At 37.3% G+C, this 20,585-nt stretch overlaps 1 protein-coding gene across 6 annotated transcripts; it reads left to right on the top strand.

The window, feature by feature from the left end:
- The first annotated feature begins 1,284 nt into the window (after positions 1-1,284).
- On the top strand, positions 1,285-20,467 carry apol1 (apolipoprotein L, 1). Of its 6 annotated transcripts, none has more exons than XM_067363097.1 (12): positions 5,315-5,773; positions 7,465-10,475; positions 10,967-11,046; positions 11,221-11,295; positions 11,476-11,517; positions 15,257-15,331; positions 15,411-15,467; positions 15,555-15,617; positions 16,073-16,150; positions 16,244-16,283; positions 17,286-17,337; positions 17,410-20,467. In XM_067363097.1, exons 3-12 carry the CDS (start codon positions 10,990-10,992, stop codon positions 18,242-18,244), a joined length of 1,374 nt encoding a protein of 457 aa, XP_067219198.1. In that variant the 5' UTR covers positions 5,315-5,773; positions 7,465-10,475; positions 10,967-10,989; the 3' UTR covers positions 18,245-20,467. The 6 variants fall into 6 exon arrangements, 5 of the variants coding, with proteins under 5 accessions (XP_067219198.1, XP_067219200.1, XP_067219197.1 ...); XM_067363099.1 differs by having other exon boundaries at positions 11,224-11,295; XM_067363096.1 differs by having other exon boundaries at positions 7,465-7,542; positions 8,220-11,046.
- Positions 20,468-20,585: the final 118 nt, after the last annotated feature.

Consider the following 20,585-nt stretch of genomic DNA (forward strand, 5'->3'; position numbering starts at 1 on the left):
ATTTTGCTATAGTTTGCAGTTTTACTGCTACCTACAACACTACATATAGGCTACTGTGTTATCAGTAAAGTAAATCAGCGAGTCTTACCTCTAGGCGAATAGTACCAGATGCCCAGGCTGTTCGTCCTCTGGGAAAGTGAATATAGATGGTATCGCGGTGTCCTTCAGAATGATTCTCTTCATTGCAAGGATATTTGGTTCGTAGTCCTCGTGCTTGAAATGGAGACTACATATTCTGCGTTTTTTTAGGTTTTCTATAACGGTGTCATCTCCAAACTTCGGGTGTTTGATGGCCCGCAGCCACTTTTTACATCGCTCCAAATCTTTAACTTAATCGGAAAATGATGGAAACTTACTTGTCCTTTCCTGGTTTTGGGTGTACATCCAGGTACAAAGCAATTTAGCACCATTTCACAGTAAATGTATGAACTAACTCACGATTTATTTGTTTGAATTTTCCTGGTAATGCCGCGTGTAACCGATAGGCGTGGTTTAGGCGTGGCCTCGCAAGGGCAGCAAAACAAGTGCATTCTGGGAGTTGTTGTCTTTCATCCACATTAGTCAAAAATACATTTTCTGCCTTTTCTCAGTCTAGAAAACTCCAAATTCAAAAATAATTTCACATTTCTACTACATAAATGACCAATTTTAAATACACATTCATCTTTCCAGGGGTGAAGTACCCCTTTAATGAGTGTTGTTGGTTGTCACTTCAAGCTCATTTCATTGGTGTCAACAGACTGAGGGCTGTAACGTCTGAGTTGTTTTGTTCTGTTTAGTTCATGTAGTTTGTTTTTCATTGGTCACATGTTCCCCTTTGTTCTCAGTTTCCCGCCACTTGTGCTTTGATTAGTGTTTGAGTTCAGGTGTGTCTCGTTTAGTCCTCTGTTCCCCTTGTATGTTAGCCCTATGTTTATTCAGTTCCATTGTCAGTTTTCTGTATGCTTTCAACTGTTTTTCTTACCATTATTTATATTTGGAAGAACTTACACTTTATATTCTTTCTATCTAGCTTTCTATCTATCTAGGCTGTATTTTAATGACGAAGAAGAATAATGTTAGGATTAGCAATAAAAAATAATTTATGAATTAACATCAGTTACTTTATGATGACAGACAAACATAAATGCTTAGATGTGCCATTTATTATAAAACAAACTGTACCGGATATATATTTTTTATTTTGGCAGTCAGCAGATAAGCTCCTCCCACACTGAAATTCATCATCGGTGAAGCTCCTCCCACAACAGTTCACCAATAAATCCTGGATTATTTCCCATCAGATGAGCATCGGGGAGAGCTGAAATCACAGACTGAGTTTGTTAAAGAGGACAGTGAGAACTTGAGTGATCCAGAATGAAACACACTGAAGATACTGAAGAACAAAGAGGTTGGTGTTTATTCTTCATTCATTCATGATCGTGTTAGAAAAATTCAAGAACTTCATCAGATTTAAATAAGTTAAACTATGAAATGGCTACAGATTTTTAACAAAGACTCAGTATTCAGGGAGGTTTGAGAAACTTTCATATTTATTGTCAACAATTTTTTTTAGCTCCCTTATTTTATATCTGGTTCACAATTTTTTTTGCAACCATGTTACCAAAATGTTGGACATTTCTTAATGTAGCTTAACTTAAGTAAAAGCTTATTTATAGTTACTAATAAAGTTGTATTTCAGAAGTTATTCATAGTTAAAGAGATTATTCTTCTTATTAACTTTGGTAAGAGAGGTGATGAATGCGGTACATTACAGAGGAAATATTACCGCTCTGGTCATAAGTGACAGTGTAAGGCTAAAAATTACCCCAGAAACATTGATCTTCTGAGATATGGACAATACAAACACACACAGGCATCTGTTTTCACACCCCACAGAGTGAAAGTGTGGGAAAGTTTCTTTCCCTCCTGTCATTCCTTCACATTTGTTCCTCCTTCCCTTCACTCAGTTCACTCAGAATGATCATATAAAAATATAATGTTAAATGTCAATGCAAGTGGATTAACAATCATTTGAAATGTCTCGACTGGTACAATGGTCTCATGTCCAGGGAAGCTGACCAAAATGTAGAAGTTAGAGAGAAATGCTTTGCCTACTCCAGAGGGATTGTGTGTCCTTTCCCTGGTTCTCCATCCAGATAACCTCCTGTTCCTCAACAAGGTGTGAACTCCCCAAGTCTGTGATCCCAATCATTGCAAACTCCAGTTGTTATTTATTGCCTCCATTTGGAGAATGTTTGTCTTGGTCGGAGTACTTTAAGAGTCATGACTTAAAACATCTGTTGGAGATGTTAACAGATATGGCTGTTAAAACGACAATAGCACTCATTATGTTTATTATTAAGTGAAAAGTGGTTAGTTTTTCTGAATTATTTCATTATGGTTTAAAAAGCAAAGTTAAACCGACGTCACAAAAAAAGTGAGATATATGCGTTAAATACTGATTGGCTGCCACTGCTGGACGGTAAAAATGTACGTTGACATGCTTCTTAGCTTTTCTCAGCGTTATTCATGAGAATTAAGTCATTTAATCCAATCACTGTGCTGTATTACACACAAGATCACATTACAGTGGAGAATTCAAATGTCACAAAAGACCGTTCCAGTGCTGTTATGACATTACTGTCTCTAGTAGATTATAATATGTTTCCACAAATCTGCATTCCAGGGTTAAAGAGGTCATGAAATGCATTGTTTTATAATGTTTCCTGGAGTGCACTTATAATGTTAGTACAACTTTTACATCAATTTTTTTTATAATTTAGGCATTTTTCCTATTTTAGCCCTCAGATTTGAATGCTCTTTTTGAAGTGCATGTCTGCGGTGAGACTTCAGTGTAAATGCCGACTGCTGTGATTGGCTAAAATCTTTAAAATGGCTAAGCTTAACGTGTGGAACTCTCTTAAACTTTTAGCACGTTTTTACTATTACAGGTTAACTAATCGTGAAAAGTGTTGATTATATGTATGGCTTTATAGTTCATGGCATCAAAGGTAGCAGTGATGAACATTGTTGAGCGCATGAATGGTATGAACCACTGGTCTCGTCATTGCAACTCGATTTCTTTTGATAGTTCAAAACTCAGTCACTTATGAACTCACACTATTTGATTGACAGCTCTAGTGACTGCAAAGGGAGTGTTCTTTGACCACTTTCTATATTTTAATCACAGTTTAAACAACAGATTATTTTCATTCTACTAAGAGAAACAGTGAAGTTGACTGTTTCTCCATCTTTCCCATGGAATTGGGCTACTTTTACATTGTCGCTGCAGGTTGTTTTTAATGTCTGCAGGTTGAATCGACCCAAAATAACTTGATATTTGGCCCCTGGAATGCGAATTTTCCGTGGGACATCCCTGAAATGCGATTAGAGAATTTGTCTGAAAATCTGGCAACCCTGTGAAGCTGATCGGTTGGTTCTTGTCACATGACCTGCGGTGCGCTTGTGGCTTTCTGAAAAGTTGTGCACGGCTACATTTGAAATAACGAATTTTAGCGCGAAAAAAGATGCATTGTGAACGGCCCTTTAGAATTGCCTTAATGCAGTACTTATTGCATCCAAATGATTTAGAATAATCCAAATTGTGTAGGAATTCCAGTGAGGAAAACGATTACCATTTATAAAAGCTATTCACACGTAGCCTATAAAGGTTGTTTACTTTCATTGATTTGATACACTACTCCACACAGGATGAACAGACATGCAAACTAGTTACTGACCTGATGCAGACACATATCTGAAGCGGACTGATATTGGTCTGGAGCGAGGTTTTTAGGTAAGGTAATGTGAAAATGAGCGGGTTATCTGGTCGGAAATCTGCCCCACTGACTCTCAATTAGAGCGTACTGCAGTTCCATTTTTTCACCACAGATTTACATTGGAAAACTGTGGGGGCGCTGTCACCGGCTGCCCCACTTAGTATTATGATATGCCTGCAAATTCATGTGCTTCATTTTAATATATTGGTCTTAAAATGGTCTTGAAAAATATTTGTTGTTAAATAATGAACATATTTACAATGTATTATTAATTCAGTGTATAGAGGTATGTGCTTGGATGAATGTTTTGTTGTAAATAATAAAACATTTTTCTTTAATTTCAGAACTGATGGAAGAGAACATGGAGAGTGATGAACCAAGTGAAGTGGAGGAAAATCATAATTTCAAATCTGGAGAAAAAAGTCGCTCAAAATCTAAAAAGATATTTTTAAAGAAAAGAAAAGCCAATAAATCTTTCCCCTGCACTCAGTGTGGGAAGAGCTTCACACAAAAAATTCATCTTCAAGGACACATGAGGATCCACACCGGAGAAAAGCCGTTCACATGTGATCAGTGTGGCATGAGTTTCACACACAAACCAAATCTTAAGTGTCACATGAGACTTCACACTGTGACTGGAGAGAAGCCTTTCAAGTGTGATGTTTGTGGGAAGAGTTTCACGCAATCGGCACACCTGAAAAGACACATGATGATCCACACCGGAGAGAAGCCGTTTCCATGTGATCAATGTGGAAAGAGTTTCACAGATACATTGAATCTTAAGTTTCACATGAGTATCCACACCGGAGTGAAGCCGTACATGTGTGATCAGTGTGAAAAGAGATTTATAAACAAACAACGTCTTGAGCTTCACATGAGAGTTCATTCTGGAGAGAAGCCGTACACATGTGATCAATGCGGGAAGAGTTTCGCACAAAAAAGAAATCTTAATCTACACATGAAGATCCACGCTGAAGAGAATCTGCATGCATGTGATCAATGTGAAAGCAGTTTCCCAAACAAAAAAAATCTTCAGGTTCACATGAGGATCCACACCGGAGAGAAGCCGTTCAAGTGTGATCAGTGTGAAAAGAGATTCCCAATCAAAAGCAATCTTGAGCGTCACATGAGAGTTCATACTGGAGAGAAGCCGTTCACGTGTGATCAATGTGGAAAGAGTTTCCCATTCAAACTAAATCTTCAGCATCACATGAGAATCCACATTGGAGAGAAGCCGTTCAAGTGTGAACAGTGTGAAAAGAGATTCTCAAGCAAACAAAGTCTTGAGCTTCACATGAGAGTTCATACCGGAGAGAAGCCGTACACATGTGATCAATGCGGGATTAGTTTCACGCAAAAACCACATCTCAGAGGGCACATGAGAATCCACACGGGAGAGAAGCCGTATGCATGCAATACATGTGGGAAGAGGTTCACACAATCGGCACACCTTAAAGAACACATATCCACACTGGAGAAAAACCGTTCATGTGTGAACAATGTGAAAAGAGATTCCCAAATAAAAATAGTCTTAAGCTTCACATGAGGATCCACACTGGAGAGAAGCCGTTCACTTGCGATCAGTGCGGCAAAAAATTCCCTACGTCATCCGCTCTGAAGACACACCTGACAGTTCATAGCAAGGTTAAGCCACATTCATGTTCTGTATGCGGAAAGAGTTTTTCCTTGCTGCAAAGTTTACATGCACATGAGAAAATACATGCTGATGTAAGAGATTATATGTGCTTTGAGTGTGGGAAGACTTTCAGTACGGCAAACTGCTTAAAACTACACCAGATAATTCACACTGGAGCAAAACCATACAAGTGTTCATACTGTGACAAGAGATTTAATTTGTCATCAAATCGGAAAGCACATGAGAGGACCCACAACCGAGAGAAGCCGCACGCGTGTGATCAGTGTGGAATGAGTTTTGCCTTTAAAAGTCACCTGAATCTACACATGAAGATCCATGCAGTGGAGAAACCACATCACCACAGTGTGAAATCACGGTAAGTAGTTCATCTTTATGTGCTGAGCAATAAAGATCTTCACAGCCAAATCATCCTGTAGCCCAAGACTGGTTGCTCACTGAAGATATGCAGGTTCGAGTCGAGTAGGGCTGGGTAAAAAATATTGATTTCTTGATTTTAATCTATTCCCATTTTTACAAACCGATATTGATTCTTAAATCCCAAGAATCGATTAGTCTGTTTTCAGTTGATGAATGAGCAGAATATATAACGCATCCCATCCAATAAATTGCAATAATCTTTGTGCTTTTTTGCTTTCGATATGAAGCAAAGTCTCAGATTTCAAATGACGTCCATCTTATGAGATTCAAAAAATAAATGCCGTTCTGGCACTGTTTAATGTGGCGTGACAGATCGCTTTAGCGCCCCAGTTCAAGAGAAGCGGCAGCATGAGCGCATGTGAACATCCTCTCCTCCGCTTTAAAACCAGTTACAGCGCAAAATAAACATGCATGAACATCTGAAGGTATGTTAAAAATTTTAACATACCTTCAGATGTTCATGCATGTTTAACTTAAAATACACAGTACAACTTACCGAAAGCAATATCATGTCTCCTGTAATCGTTCAATCAGTGTTTCAACCTCGGAAAGACGTCAATAAAACAGCTTGTAAACAATGTAACGTCACATTTACCTCAGAAAAACATATTCAGTGACCTTAAACTCAGTAGTCGGCTAAAAAAGTGCTCAAAGCAACATTCTGATAAATATAGCTATATTCATTATCATTTTTAATGTTCTTCAATATTTAATGCATGTTTGAATAAATCAGTTATGACAGCCGCAATTTAAATGTTTATATTTCATAAAAACGAATTGAAGTAGAAATATGATTTTTGTAACTGTAAACTTTATTTATAACAAAAACATAATTGAGTGTAATTTAAGTGTTTGTATGTAAATAAGTTAATTTAACCTTTATTATTATTATTATTATTATTATTATTATAGTAGTATCAACTGGCTCCTGTATGAAGTTTATAGCATTAGTTGAAATTCTTTTCCTCTAGAAAATTTGCCATGTACTGTAACTGAAATACTACATCCAAAATAATCTAATCGAAATTGTAATCGAACCGAAATCATGTGAATAGTAATCGATTTGTGAAAATTGTCAATACCCAGCCCTAGAGTCTAGCCAGGACATGGATGGGCGACTCCTAGGAAAACTGGGCTGCTGCTGGAAGAGGTGTTAGTGAGGCCAGCAGGGGGCGCTGCTCATGGTCTGTGTGGGTCCTCCTGCCACCACAGTATAGTGTCAAGCACAGTACAAGCACCGTCCTTCGAATGAGACGTTAAACTGAGGTCCTGACTCACTGTGGTCATAAAAATCCCATTGCATAAAGAGTAGGGGTGTAACCCGGTGCCAAATTTCCTCCATTGGTCTTTATTAATCATGGTCCCCTGATAATCCCACCGAACTGGCTCTCTCTCCTCTCCAACTATAGCCGGTGTGTGGTGAGCGCACTGGTGCCGTCACATCATTCAGCTACTGCGCACTGGTGGTGGCTGAGAACTGAGAAGAGACCCCTGACATGATTGAGAAAAATCGCTATATAACTTATTATTTATTATTTACTATATTTATTCATAGTTTCTTAACAACAAAACATTTTGTTGGTTGATCTCATATAATGTCTGTAATGATGTTTGTTTGTTTTTTGGCAGAACTACCAGAAAGCATCTGGAAGGAAAGGACAGAGAGACTGTGCAGAATGAGACATCATGATACTGAAGAACAAAGAGGTCAGTGTTTATTCTTGATTCCTCATTCATTCATCATGCTGAACAACATGCTGATGCTCACTACATTTACATTGTTTCAGGACAAGAATAAAAACATGAGAAATTAAAGCACATAAAGTGAATTATAGGATTAGTTCACTTTAAAATGAAAATTAGTCCAAGCTTTACTCAAGCCATGTGTATATTTATATTTTATATAAATTTCATAAAGGAAAAGCCTAAAGTGCAGGTAAAATGTCCTTTCACATTAAACACAATTGTTTGATGCAAAATGATTTTGGATAGAAATAATGGAGACTTTCACAGTGGGCAGGAATATTCACTTGCTAATGAAGCAATGTAGAAAATATTTCAACTATTTTCTTTGACCAAACACTGAACCAAACTGTGTAAATATCAAGAAGCAGCGGCCAGTCAGCTTGTGTTATGCAGGAAACTGTGATTGCTTACAGATTACATGTCAAACCTGCGCCACTTAGAGTTTAATGACCAAAGTGATTTATAACACAAATCGTCTTCATGACATTGACAACTGCTGTGCATGATTATTATGTTAAACAAATTTGATGCGATTAAAATGACTATTGAACCCATCAGTGATCTTGACTTCGGCCTTTATTTTTCATTTCACATTTGTTTCTCATTTAAAATCTCACTTGATTTAATGTTTCTTTTAGACCTGATGGATGTTAATGAGAAAGGAAAAACAGAAGCTGAATAATCTGTCACCTGCCCTCACTGTTAAAATGGATTCACATGTAGATCAAGGCTGAAGATTCACACGAGAGTTCACACTGGGAAGATGCTTTCACTCTGAAGGCAAAGTTCAGGGAGCTGAAGAAGCCATAACACTTTTAAAAGAGATTTTAGCTCTGAAAGCCATGAAATATTGTTTGCTTTTTGAGTTTCCCATGTTTTAACTTTCTTCATAGAGCTTTTAAATGCCTAATTTTATTTCACCCCGCACACCCTTGATATCCAGTATCATATACATTTTAAAGCGTATGTTGAATACCACAAAATACTCATTATGCGATTGTACATTTTCCCCCTTAATTTCCAATCTGTCTAATTAAAAGACCTTCTTTCCATATAGCATGCTGTATGCCTTTTTGATGTCAAAGGGAACTCCCACTATTACCTCTTTATTTATTTGTGCCTTTCTGATATCATCTTCCAAACAAAGAACTGCATCCAGAGTGTTTCGCCCTTTCCTAAAACCACTTTGATAATGAAATATTAGTCTTTTGCTCTCTAGCACAAGTCAGCCTATTTATGCCCATGTGTTTGGAGCTAATGACTGTAAATTAGAAAGTTGTCCGGCTCGATAAGAACAATATATGTACCAAGTTTGGTAACTGTAGGTAAAACTAACCACCCACTTTAGTCAAAAGGGGGCGCTATTCAGCCCCTCCACATGCCCATTATTAAGACTTTGCCCATGTCTACTGGCTGACAACTCTTATGTGTGTGTCAAGTTGAAATTTCAAGCATGCTAAGGGTCTCAAAATGACCTAAAAATATTAAAGTTGGATGTGTTGCCATGACAACAGTATTCAAGATATCAAGAATCCTTTTGCAGGACTACATCTGCAGTGTCTTGACATTATTCTGACAAAGTTTGAAGCAAATTGGGTAAAAATAAGAGGGCGATTTCAAAGCATTTTGAAAGAGACTCACTTCCTGCTGCCAGTTGGTGGTGAATGACTTACAACTGTCACATGCATGTAATTGACCCTTCAGCGGGAGTTTGATTGACAAGCGATTTAACCAATCATAATGCTGGATCCGCCATTTTGTCCGACAAAGCAGTCAGGAGTTAGAAGATTAATCTCAGTGGACTTGAACTTGAAAAATGTTGTGAAACAACATTCCTTCTGATCATGTTTATTTGATGCTATAAATTAACTAATAGATAGAGATAATCTGTTCACGAGCCGCTTGAGCTGAGGCGCTACAGCGATCTGTCATGACAAATTAAAGAGCCACAAAACGTTTTTTATTGTTTGAATTTCTTAAAAAAATACACAGTTTGAAAGCTGGGACTTTGTTTCATATCATAAATAACCTGCAATTTTATAAATAACACCCGTCTACAGTCACCTCAGAAGCAGTTTGAAACACTGATGCTGGTTGAAACGATGTTGCCCAGAAAGAAAATGCAAACAACATGGTTGTACAGTGCAAACTTCACCTTCCAGCTACAAAAACTGAATATATATATTATATATTCAGGGCTGTGTATTCCCAAGTTGTGGAAATGAGACATGATTGCTTAGTTTTAATGGGTTTTCACCAAAATGCTAAACATTTAAAATTAAAGCAGAACAAACATGAACAAATATTTAATTCAAGCTTGTTCAGTTTGGTTATGATCTGATGTGACTTATATTTTTAAGCTCTAAACAACAACAACAACAACAACGATAATAATATTGCAATAGATAATTTATCAGATTTGTAAAATATTTTTATTGTTGAGACCCATTCAAAAGTATGGAACGTGTAAAAAAACAAAACAAAAAAAAAAAACAAAAAAAAATGTAGAAAATGTACATAAATACAAATTGCATTTTTAAATTTAAAAATGCAATTATTTATAAAGTTGACCCCCTCCCCAATCTCTCTTTCTTTCTTACATATACATATATATACACACACACATTATGCAGGAAGCAGCACCACCTGACTGCCGTCCATGGATTTACCAGACGGGCACAAGTCAAACACAAGGGCGGAGTTTAATAACATTTCGATAATTCACACTGCGAGGCAAACTGCTGCACGTCAAAAGAAAACAAATAACATGGAAACCGTTTAAAGTACACAGTTGTCTTTCAATTCACAGATAGACAGCGGGTTTATTTTCCTTCTCGATACTCTTTTAACACACTTTTTTTCCCTTTGGGAAGTGGACGGTGTGCGCCTGTGCGGTAAGTTGAGCATGTCTTCTTGTTTCTCCAACTTTTAACCACCTATATTTGTAAAAACATTTTTTTTTATAACATAATGCATATGTTGGGAAAGCACTGACATGTTCGGGAAACGCCCGAGAGAGACATAGATGCGTTTATTATTTTAAATAAATCCTGTGATTTGACTTGTTGACTTGCCCGAGGCTACGGGACTAACATCCGTTACTTTGATTTAATTTCTCAAAAACCCTTACACTGAGCTGTCACCCGTCTGTCTGTCTTCAGTCTCAATCTTTTACCTAGACTAGAGGTATTTTTATAGAGGTTGCTGATCTGGGGTCTGTTTTGCCCCGCAGCATTCAGTGTTGAGTCATGAAGGTCATTTTTCAACAAAAAACGCCTTTCTTTCTCTGTCTCCTGTTCAAAGTGAACTTTCAGCATGTGATGTTTGTTCTGACCGCAACATTATGAGTGTTTAATAGTCCTGTTTTTGCTCTTCTGACTCTCAGTCCTCCATTAAATAATTCTTATAATGGACAGAGAACTTTCTAAAGTCGATGACAGCTGTGACCATCACTCCACTGCTGAAGTAAGTCTGCCTGGATAATCCTATATTAGTCTCTGTCTCTCTCACTTTCACTTTCTGATACCTCTCTATGTATAGTATGTTCCATGTATTGTGAGTTAAACCTCACTAACTGTCTCACAGAGTTCTTGATAGGTGATAAAACATGTTGTAATATGAAGGCATCTGCTTCCCCAGCAGGGCATGGAAAAAACACAACAGTTCTTGGAGTCTACGGAGAAACCTGACGTTAAACAGTCAAAATCCATGCAGGTGGGCATACTTTTTTTTTTTTTAAATATGTAACCCAGTTATTTGCCAGCTAAATTACAGCTCAGGTTTATTACACACATAATTGGATGAATCAGGACCTCCTTTAACAATTGAATCTCAAAAGACAAAGGCATTTTCATCAAATTATTGTCAAGGATGCACTTTTCTCTTTTATACCAGGATATGGGTTCTGATTTAGAGAGCCAACCAAGCCATAAACAGGTAAATATGCATTTTCATCTCTCGCTGGTGTATAATATGAGGAACATTTAAGTGCTGTTGATTTGACTACCAAAATGTGATGGTATATTTTATTTATTTTATTTTAATTGTATTATTTTTTTATAATATTTATTATTAAAAATATTATTGTATCATCATATTATGTTTTTTAAAATTATTATTCTGGTTCTTCGAGATGTAATTTTTTCGAGATGTCTATTCCTGTATTGTTTGATTATTAAAAAGGGCACACGCAGTATTAAAGTGCCCCTATTATTGATTTTTGAAAATTACCTTTCATGCAGGGTGTCAATAAAAAACCTATTGCATAAGTTTTAAAGGTGCCCTAGAACTTTTTTTAAAAAGATGTAATATAAGTCTAAGGTGTCCCCTGAATGTGTCTGTGAAGTTTAAGCTCAAAATACCCCATAGATTTTTTTTAATTCATTTTTTTTAACTGCCTATTTTGGGGCATAATTAAATATGAGCCGATTCAGGGTGTGTGGCCCTTTAAATCTCGTGCTCCACGCCCCAAGAGCTCGCGCTTGCCTTAAACAACATAAAAAAAGTTCAAACAGCTAATATAACCCTCAAAATGTATCTTTACAAAGTGTTCATCATGCAGCATGTCTAATCGCATAAGTACAGTCAAAGTCTCTTTTAAGACAAGTCATTTCACTCGGCGGCCATCTTTGAAACGCCTCTCGGGCATCCTGGGCATCATGCAGCTCCTATCTCTTTGAATGGAGAAACATCAGATTCTCAAACTGTTCGCCAACCATATGGTTAAATTTGATATTTGAAATCACCAATGAAATCTAACAACAACCGACTCATAAATTTAGTTTCTAAACGCTCGAATCATGACAAAAAAAACTGTATTTTTTCAGGCTGGATCAAGCCAATGCGCATGCACAGACCTAAATGCGGGTCTCTTCGGAGGCGCGCGTCTGACTGTTTCTATAGAAACCGGAGATTCTAACGGCCGCTGAAGTGACGCGATGATTTTACCAGTCGGCAATTGGCTTTGGCTTTAGAAGGCCGGACTTATTCCGCCATATTGCGCGTTACACTTTCTCCCATTCAAAACAATACGAGTGACACGTCTTGTGTTATTCTATAGTCTTTGGAACAGTGTTTATTTTGATGTTTACATCGATTCTGAATGAGTTTGAGGCTGTGTTCCATGGCTAATGGCTAATGCTACACTGTTGGAGAGATTTATAAAGAATGAAGTTGTTTATGAATTATACAGACTGCAAGTGTTTAAAAATGAATAGCGATGGCTCTTGTCTCCGTGAATACAGTAAGAAACGATGGTAACTTTAACCACATTTAACAGTACATTAGCAACATGGTAACAAAACATTTACAAATATCACTAAAAATATCATGTTATCATGAATCATGTCAGTTATTATCGCTCCATCTGCCATTTTTCGCTTTTGTTCTTGCTTGCTTACCTATTCTGATGATTCAGCTGTGCACATCCAGACGTTAATATTGGCTGCCCTTGTCTAATGCCTTTCATAATGTTGGGAACATGAGCTGGCATATGCAAATATTGGGGGCGTACACCCCGACTGTTACATAACAGTCAGTGTTATGTTGAGATTCGCCTGTTCTTCTGAGGTCTTTTAAACAAATGAGATTTATATAAGAAGGAGGAAACAATGGAGTTTGAGACTCACTGTATGTCTTTTCCATGTACTGAACTCTTGTTATTCAACTATGCCGAGGTAAATTCAAATTTTGAATCTAGGGAACCTTTAAATCTGAAAGTGCACCGTATATAAAGTTTTCAGAGTTTCTCAAAAGTAAAAGTCGACTCGGAGTCAATTAAACGAGTCATTTGTAAAATGAATCCCAAGCCGTTTTGTTGTGACATCACAATGTAACATTAGCATATTGCCCGCCCACTTATTGCACGTGCAGACGCCAGTGAAAATTCTTTTTTTTTCAACAATACCACAGCAGTACAATCTTTTGTTGTGTTCCCGTCATTTTACTGATGACTGCTTCTCAAACCTTGAGGAGTTTAACGCAGGATTCACAAAATGCTTGGTCTTAAAATATGGATCAATGCCCAGTTTATTTGGACCAGCTTGCTCCTCTGAATCTCAACCTGTAACCATGATTAATAACTGATGTTTATATTTTCTAGCAATTATTCAAGATTAGTAGTTTTGTATGGTATGTTGTGTAACGTACACCCTTATCTCCTGCTAACCGGCTAACTCATGTTTCTGTAGTTCTGCTATTCAGATGTGGGTCTGATATTGTCTAAAAATGTGTTGATTAATGCAGCTTGGAGTAATGATCAAGGATGGAGCACGACTTTTGTTTACAAAGTGTAATGCATTATCAGATATTCACCTTTGTGCTCGGCTAATGTGGGAGTTTACAACATAGCTGTGGGCTCGGTTTGCTTACATAACTGTAAAACAAACTGCATTTTTATTATTACAGTAGAGTGGAGCTCTATCTGTATTGTAATAAGATGTTAAGATGCTAGTCCGTGCTAACTAGTTGAAGTATTCTCTCTGTAAACAGTAAACACCCATTGTAATGTGAAATAACTATCTTTGTTAATAGTTATGCCGAAAAGTGTGTACACATCTGGCCTAAATGTTTATGCTATGTTAGAGGTTTTCAGCCTCGCTTGGCATTCTGATACAGTTCCTACAGGCGCACCTACATAAAGTATAACCGTGACGCTGCTATCACATCTTATAAATAAGGCAAACTAAGGTGACACTTACCATAGAGAAATGTCCTATTCCAGTCCTGAATCAGTTTCTGGTTGATTGACTACTTTAGATGTTTCATCGTCAGACTTGGGCTTGAATTAATACGGTAAAATCGATGATATATTTTCTGTCCATACATTGTATACAATGTCTTGCAAATTGATAGCTGTCATTTAGTTATGGCAAAGGGCATGCGGTGCGTGCAGTAGACCAATCACAAAGGATTGGGCCATCTGATCAATCAGAGCTGTGTAGGCTCACAGAAAGGAGGGGTTCAGAGAGACTGATTCTTCAAAATTCTTCTAACGAATCGTTTTTGAATGTATAATATGAGTAAACGAAAGTGTTTTTTACCTTGCATGCATGTAAACCTGTTGTAGGAGACTCCCAAAACAATATTAGGAACCTTAAAAAAGGCATAATAGGGGCACCTTAACATCATCCCTAAACTATGATCTTCATTGAAAACATGTTGAAACAGACTAGTTGGGTTGCTTCTACTCATCTAGCAATCTTGTGGAACTTGGTTTGGAAGCTGTTATCTGAACATACCTTTGGGCTTTTTCAGCAATACTTTTCAGTTTTTATTGGCCTAGCCTAAATAGCTATAACCAAACATAGAAGACAAGCACCAACATGCACATCAGAGTGCCAGGTAGAATATGACTCAAATTGTTGTGCAAGACCATCTCGACAGGGTGAATAATGGAGCTCAATAACAAAGCAAGTGGTGATTTAAGTGGCACTTAACTAAAGTTTGCAGCAATTGGTGCCATTTTGAATGGCAACCATGACAGATCATCTAAAGTTTTTTTTTAATGGCACTTCTGTTAGTTTATCATTTTATATTTTCCCATAATTGTGGTTCTATATTCTCTATATTTTTGTTCAACACATATTATAGGCCAAACACACTTAATAAACATACTTTTTAAAGTCATTTCTGAAACATAGGCTTAGGGTTCTTTGCATTCTACTCATTATTGCAGGACGATAGCAATGAAGTCCTGGAAAAGATTCCTGACACAGTGGCTGAGACACCTGGACAAGAGGAAAATACAAAAGTAATTGCACCCATCTTACCATTTGAACTGAATACTGATGGCCTTATCAGTGCATTTAAATCATATGACATTTTCACAGCAAAAAGGACAAAAGAAGAAACCCAAAAATCCATTTATGCCCCAGACTGCAGCAAAGGTAGACAAGTATTTTTTCATGTTTTTTTTTTTTTTTTTTTACATGCTCACAGTTGTTAGTCAATAAAATGATGTGCTGTTATTACAGAACAAAACAACGCAGAAGAAGAGTGGAAACCAAAATGGAGGCAGTGGCAGTGACCTTGCAGAGGTGCTGAAATGTCCTAGTAGTTCTTTTCATCAAAATAAATCTCGTGAGACTGAAAACAAGACTCAACCAAGCAAAGAATGAGAACTGAGAAACTGTTGTGGTATCCTAAAAATAATAAAACTTCATAAACAGTTTTATGCTACAGGTCAGGTGGCAATAAATTAGTTTTGTATTTTGATAAAAAAAACAACAACTGAACAAAAATTCTCTCAAATTAGCTTCCGATTTGTATTTGGCCCCTATATTTTATTGCAACAGGCACAAGAAATGGTGTTTTTTGCAACCTGTGACAAAAACAAAGCCACATGAACAAACTACCTTCCTATTTGACTCGCAACTTCTGCAATTTTTGTAGGTTCCTGCATTGGAATTTTCCCAACAAGTTCTCTTTTACACACTATTGTCTAATCTCTGCTTGCAGAATAACTTGACATTATTTTCTGTTTCCTTATCAGACTAAAGGCCAAAAGAAGTCCCTCATGGAATGGCTAGACGAGTTCCGTTTAAGTGAAAATGAGAGAGAGGATGAGGAGGTTTGGTCCAATAAATATTTTGTTTGCTAAAATAGACTTTTTATTTTTCTAAATAGACCATTTTTTTAGTTATCCTAAATGTATCTATCACAGGATCTTGATGGCCTCATGGATTGGTGGAGCACTGTGGAACGTGAGTTTTTCCCACCATGTTGGCATAAACATTTGTCCACTTTCAGAAATAACCCCCACCCATCCTTTAACTTCTTAGTTTAAACACTAACATCAACTTAAAGGATTAGTTCACTTTCAAAAAAAAATTTCCTGATAATTTACTCACCCCCATGTCATCCAAAATGTTCATGTCTTTCTTTCTTCAGTGGAAAAGAAATTAAGGATGAAAACATTCCAGGATTATTCTCCTTATAGTGGACTTCAATGGAGCCCAAACGGTTGAAGGTCAAAATTACAGTTTCAGTGCAGCTTCAAAGAGCTTTAAATGATACCAGACGAGGAATAAGGGTCTTATCTAGAGAAACGATCACTCATTTTCGAAAAAAACAACAACTGTATATGCTTTATATAAACAAATGATCCAGGCCACGCAATATCACGTTCATATCGCAGATGAACGCCTTCGATAATGAACGTGATATTGCGTGGCTTATCAGTGATCTACGGCTCTGTCTATAAAATGCCGCTCCATTTGAAAGCAGGTGATGTGATTTAGCGGTAATCAGGGAACCGGCTTTACTGACAAAATGCGAGTGACAATCACATGCGATATATCCCCCAGCCCTACTTGGAAGGTGATCATTTGTGTTTATAAAGCATAAACATTTACATTTTTTTTTTTCCAAAATGACCGATCGTTTCGCTAGATAAGACACTTATTCTTCGTCTGGAATCGTTTAAAGCCCTTTGAAGCTGCACTGAAACTGTAATTCTTCAACCGTTTGGAGTCCATTGAAGTCCACTATAAGGAGAATAATCCTGGAATGTTTTCATCAAAAACCTTAATTTCTTTTCGACTGAAGAAAGAAAGACATGAACATTTTGAATGACATGGGGGTGAGTAAATTATCAGGAAAATTTTATTTGAAAGTGAACTAATCCATTAACCAAGTTTGAACAGATGGCCAATCCTGATTTTGACTTGATATTCATTGCTCCCATTTTGTTTTTTCCAATTCAGAATGGGAGGACATGCCCAAAAGTGACAACATGACAGAGAAAGAGGAAGCCAAGTAAGTCCCAATTCATTCTTTGTGTGACATGAAAATAAAGAGAATTTGACTGACTACTCGTCTTTTTCTCAGGGCTTTTGCTGTAACTGCTGAGAAGGTGCAAAAAGGCATACGCGTGTTTAATAAACTTTTCAACGAGCGAGCAGAAGGACTGTGGCAGCATGTGATCGACCTGCATGCCATTGCTGACGGCCTGGACCGATTCAACAAGAAGACTAAAATCGCCCAGATCACCGGTGGCTCCACCAGCGCTGTGGGAGGTGTTGCTACCATAACCGGTCTCATCCTGGCACCTTTCACCATGGGAACCTCTCTGATTGTCACTGCGGTTGGCCTGGGAGTTGCTATGGCAGGTGGGCTTACCTCTGCATCCGCTGGGATATCCAGTACCGTTAACAACTCTATGGATCGCAAGAAGGTGGAGCGCATTGTAGAAGACTACCAGACGAAGATGGCTGACCTTAACAAATGCATGAAGTTCATCAAGCAAGGCATTACAAACCTACGCAAGTTCAACCTGAATAAGATTAAGAAGAATGCCTATAATCGAGACTTCCCTTGTTTCGACAATATCTATGAGGATGGTGCCATGGCGGGCAAAGCTATTCTAACGAACGCCAATGAGATTATGCGTGTGATGCAGATAGCCAATGCAGCGGGAACAACTGCAGCACGCGCTGTGCAGATTGCTAGTATATCTACAGGTGTTTTGACGGGGCTTTTTGTTGGGATGGACATCTACTTTGTGGCCAAGGACTCTCATGAGCTTAAAAATGGTGCAAAGTCAGAATTTGCTGCCAAAATCAGAGAGGTGGCAGACCAGCTACAAGAGGGCTTAGTGGAACTCAACAGCATCCGAAATGAGTTGCACTTGACCACTACTCTGAAAGAAGACAAACCTATGTAAACACTCCTCTCGACTCAACTACATGTTTAAAAATTATGTAACTATACTGGCTTTCCTTATTAGACATCAAAGGAAATTTGGGATCTTAACTTCTTTTTATGGCTTTATCCACTGCTTGTTAAGGTATAATTAGGGGCCAAGCCCCAAAGGGGCTGTGCTGAAGCCCTTAGTGTTATCCGTTAGTTTTCTTATTATTCCTCCCAAATGGGAATCTATGGTAGCCCTATCAATGGAATATGAAAAATGATTAAATTTGGCACACTTGTAGTGATGGTAATGAATAGTGAATTGACCAATTTTGGAGTCTCTAGGACCAACTCTATAGCGCCACCACCAGTTCAAAAATTCACTTTTCTAAAGGTTACCATTGAACTCTTTGTTCTAGAAAAATGAAACTTAGTACAGCTGATTCCTCTCATGCTGATCACATTCAACATCTTACATTTAAGACCATTACACGAGTGGTCATTTCAAAAAGTACAGTATTCAGTTTTTTTAGCTGCTCCTCCTTCAAATTTTGTCCAATTCTTATAAAAATTGGCTCAGATGATCTTTGGACCGAGCCACACAGAAATGACTGAACAGATTTGATGTCTTAATGAGGCATCATTGTCTTAACAAACTTAACGAGGTCAACCCAAAATTGGTCCAGAGGCTATATCTTGGCCAAACTTTGAGCAATCAAAATGAAAATTGGTACGCTTCATCGGATCCATGATCAGAGGGTCTATGCCAAATTTGGGAACAGTTCCACCTACAGGTCATGACAAATGGCTATTTTTGCTCATAACTTTTGAACAGTTTATCAGAAAATGAAAAAGCTTGGTGTTTTTGGTAAGTATCATAATCACAATCTACTGAAGGTACCTGAGAAGTTTGAACACAGTTTCAGAGATATAAGGATTTTTGCAAAAAGGCTTATAACTTTTACATTTTTTTCCAAAATTTGTTTTCTTTGTTGTTAAGTTCCCTGGCTAGTGCCAGTTCTGACGGTGTCATTTGTCATTTTCCTTAAATGTGCCTGTCCTCCATATTGAAGTAAATGAAAAAATGTTTTTTTGCTACTCCTGTCCTGTCTACAGTCCAAAATTGTCTCAGATGGTCTTTGGACTGAGCCTCACAGAAAAGACTGAACAGATTTTTGATATTTGCTACCGTTCCCGATAAATATCTCTCCAATGTTTGTTGTCTTATGTTAGTTAGCTTAGCATGCTAACCAGTTGCCATTCTTTCTAATGTGGCTCTTTAGATATAAGGTTAACCAATAGTTACATTAGCATTAAGTTAGCATAACATGCTAATCTGGTTAAAATATTAAGTAATGCTCTTGCGTGCTTGTTCTCACACCGAAGGTTCTCCTCGACAACCTGGTGAACCTGCGTCAACTGAGTGCTGCAATCAGTAATGGCACAAGCCCTGAGCCTGCTTCTGTTTCTGTTTCAAAGTGCTGCAAAACAGAGATTTTCTAAATTAAAGCATGGACAAAAATTATATTCCTTAAATAATATTTAAATAAATTGCATTATTATTATTTTGAGAAGTACATTCTATTTTACAATTATAATATATTTCTGTCAGTTTACCGTAAATAAGCAAATGTACATGATATGATAATCGTACGTGTTCACACTGTGGTATATCATCATACCGGTATATCATTACAACCCTACTTCCCAGTGGTGTAATGAGATGAGCGACAGGCGTCTGACCAAGAGATTGTGGGTTCTAGTCCTGTGTGGGGCAACTTTATAAAATTGTGTATAATGTTGTGTCCTATAGAGCCAATATCTGCGGTTCCACCTTCAAAAACTCAAGTCTCTGTAAAATTAAACAAACTGTTATATGAGTGCCATGCTGTTTAAAGCAACAGGCTATAGTTTTGAAGATTGTTTGATCAAATGTGTTTAACCATGTGAATTGTGCAATGGTCAAAAGTTTCCTAATAACATCCAATGTCCAAACATGCCAAAAATGGCCATAAGGGGCTTGGCCCCGTCATTGCTGCTTGCAGCTATATTTTATTTCTGCTTTTATAAGACTTAAAGAATATGAAATTATATGGGCCTGAACTCATGGTTATATTTAGTAACTAATAAAGAACATTAGTTATTTAGACATTATTTATTTATTACATTAGTTATTTCTGTCTTGTATTACAGCCAGAATCTTGTAATAGTCACCACAACTGTATCTTAAAATGTATATGAGGTTTTTTTTTTTTTTCCCAAACAAAGAATATTGTAATGGTTTATGTTTATTTCCTTTTGTATTTAAAATAAATTGTTTTATTCTAAAATAGTCTAAAACTTTTTCAAGGCAGTTTTAATGTGACCTTTATATA

This window comes from Chanodichthys erythropterus, chromosome 16, assembly GCF_024489055.1.
Source record: "Chanodichthys erythropterus isolate Z2021 chromosome 16, ASM2448905v1, whole genome shotgun sequence".
NCBI classification, from domain to species: domain Eukaryota; kingdom Metazoa; phylum Chordata; class Actinopteri; order Cypriniformes; family Xenocyprididae; genus Chanodichthys; species Chanodichthys erythropterus.

What these genes read in the sequence shown, in the direction of transcription:
- apol1 (XM_067363097.1), top strand. Translation starts at nt 10,990, where the DNA reads ATGGACAGAGAACTTTCTAAAGTCGATGACAGCTGTGACCATCACTCC. An exon ending in ACCATCACTCCACTGCTGAA is followed by an intron (nt 11,047 to 11,220) that starts GTAAGTCTGCCT and finishes CTGCTTCCCCAG; the next exon opens with CAGGGCATGGAAAAAACACA. An exon ending in ATGAGAGAGAGGATGAGGAG is followed by an intron (nt 16,151 to 16,243) that starts GTTTGGTCCAAT and finishes TATCTATCACAG; the next exon opens with GATCTTGATGGCCTCATGGA.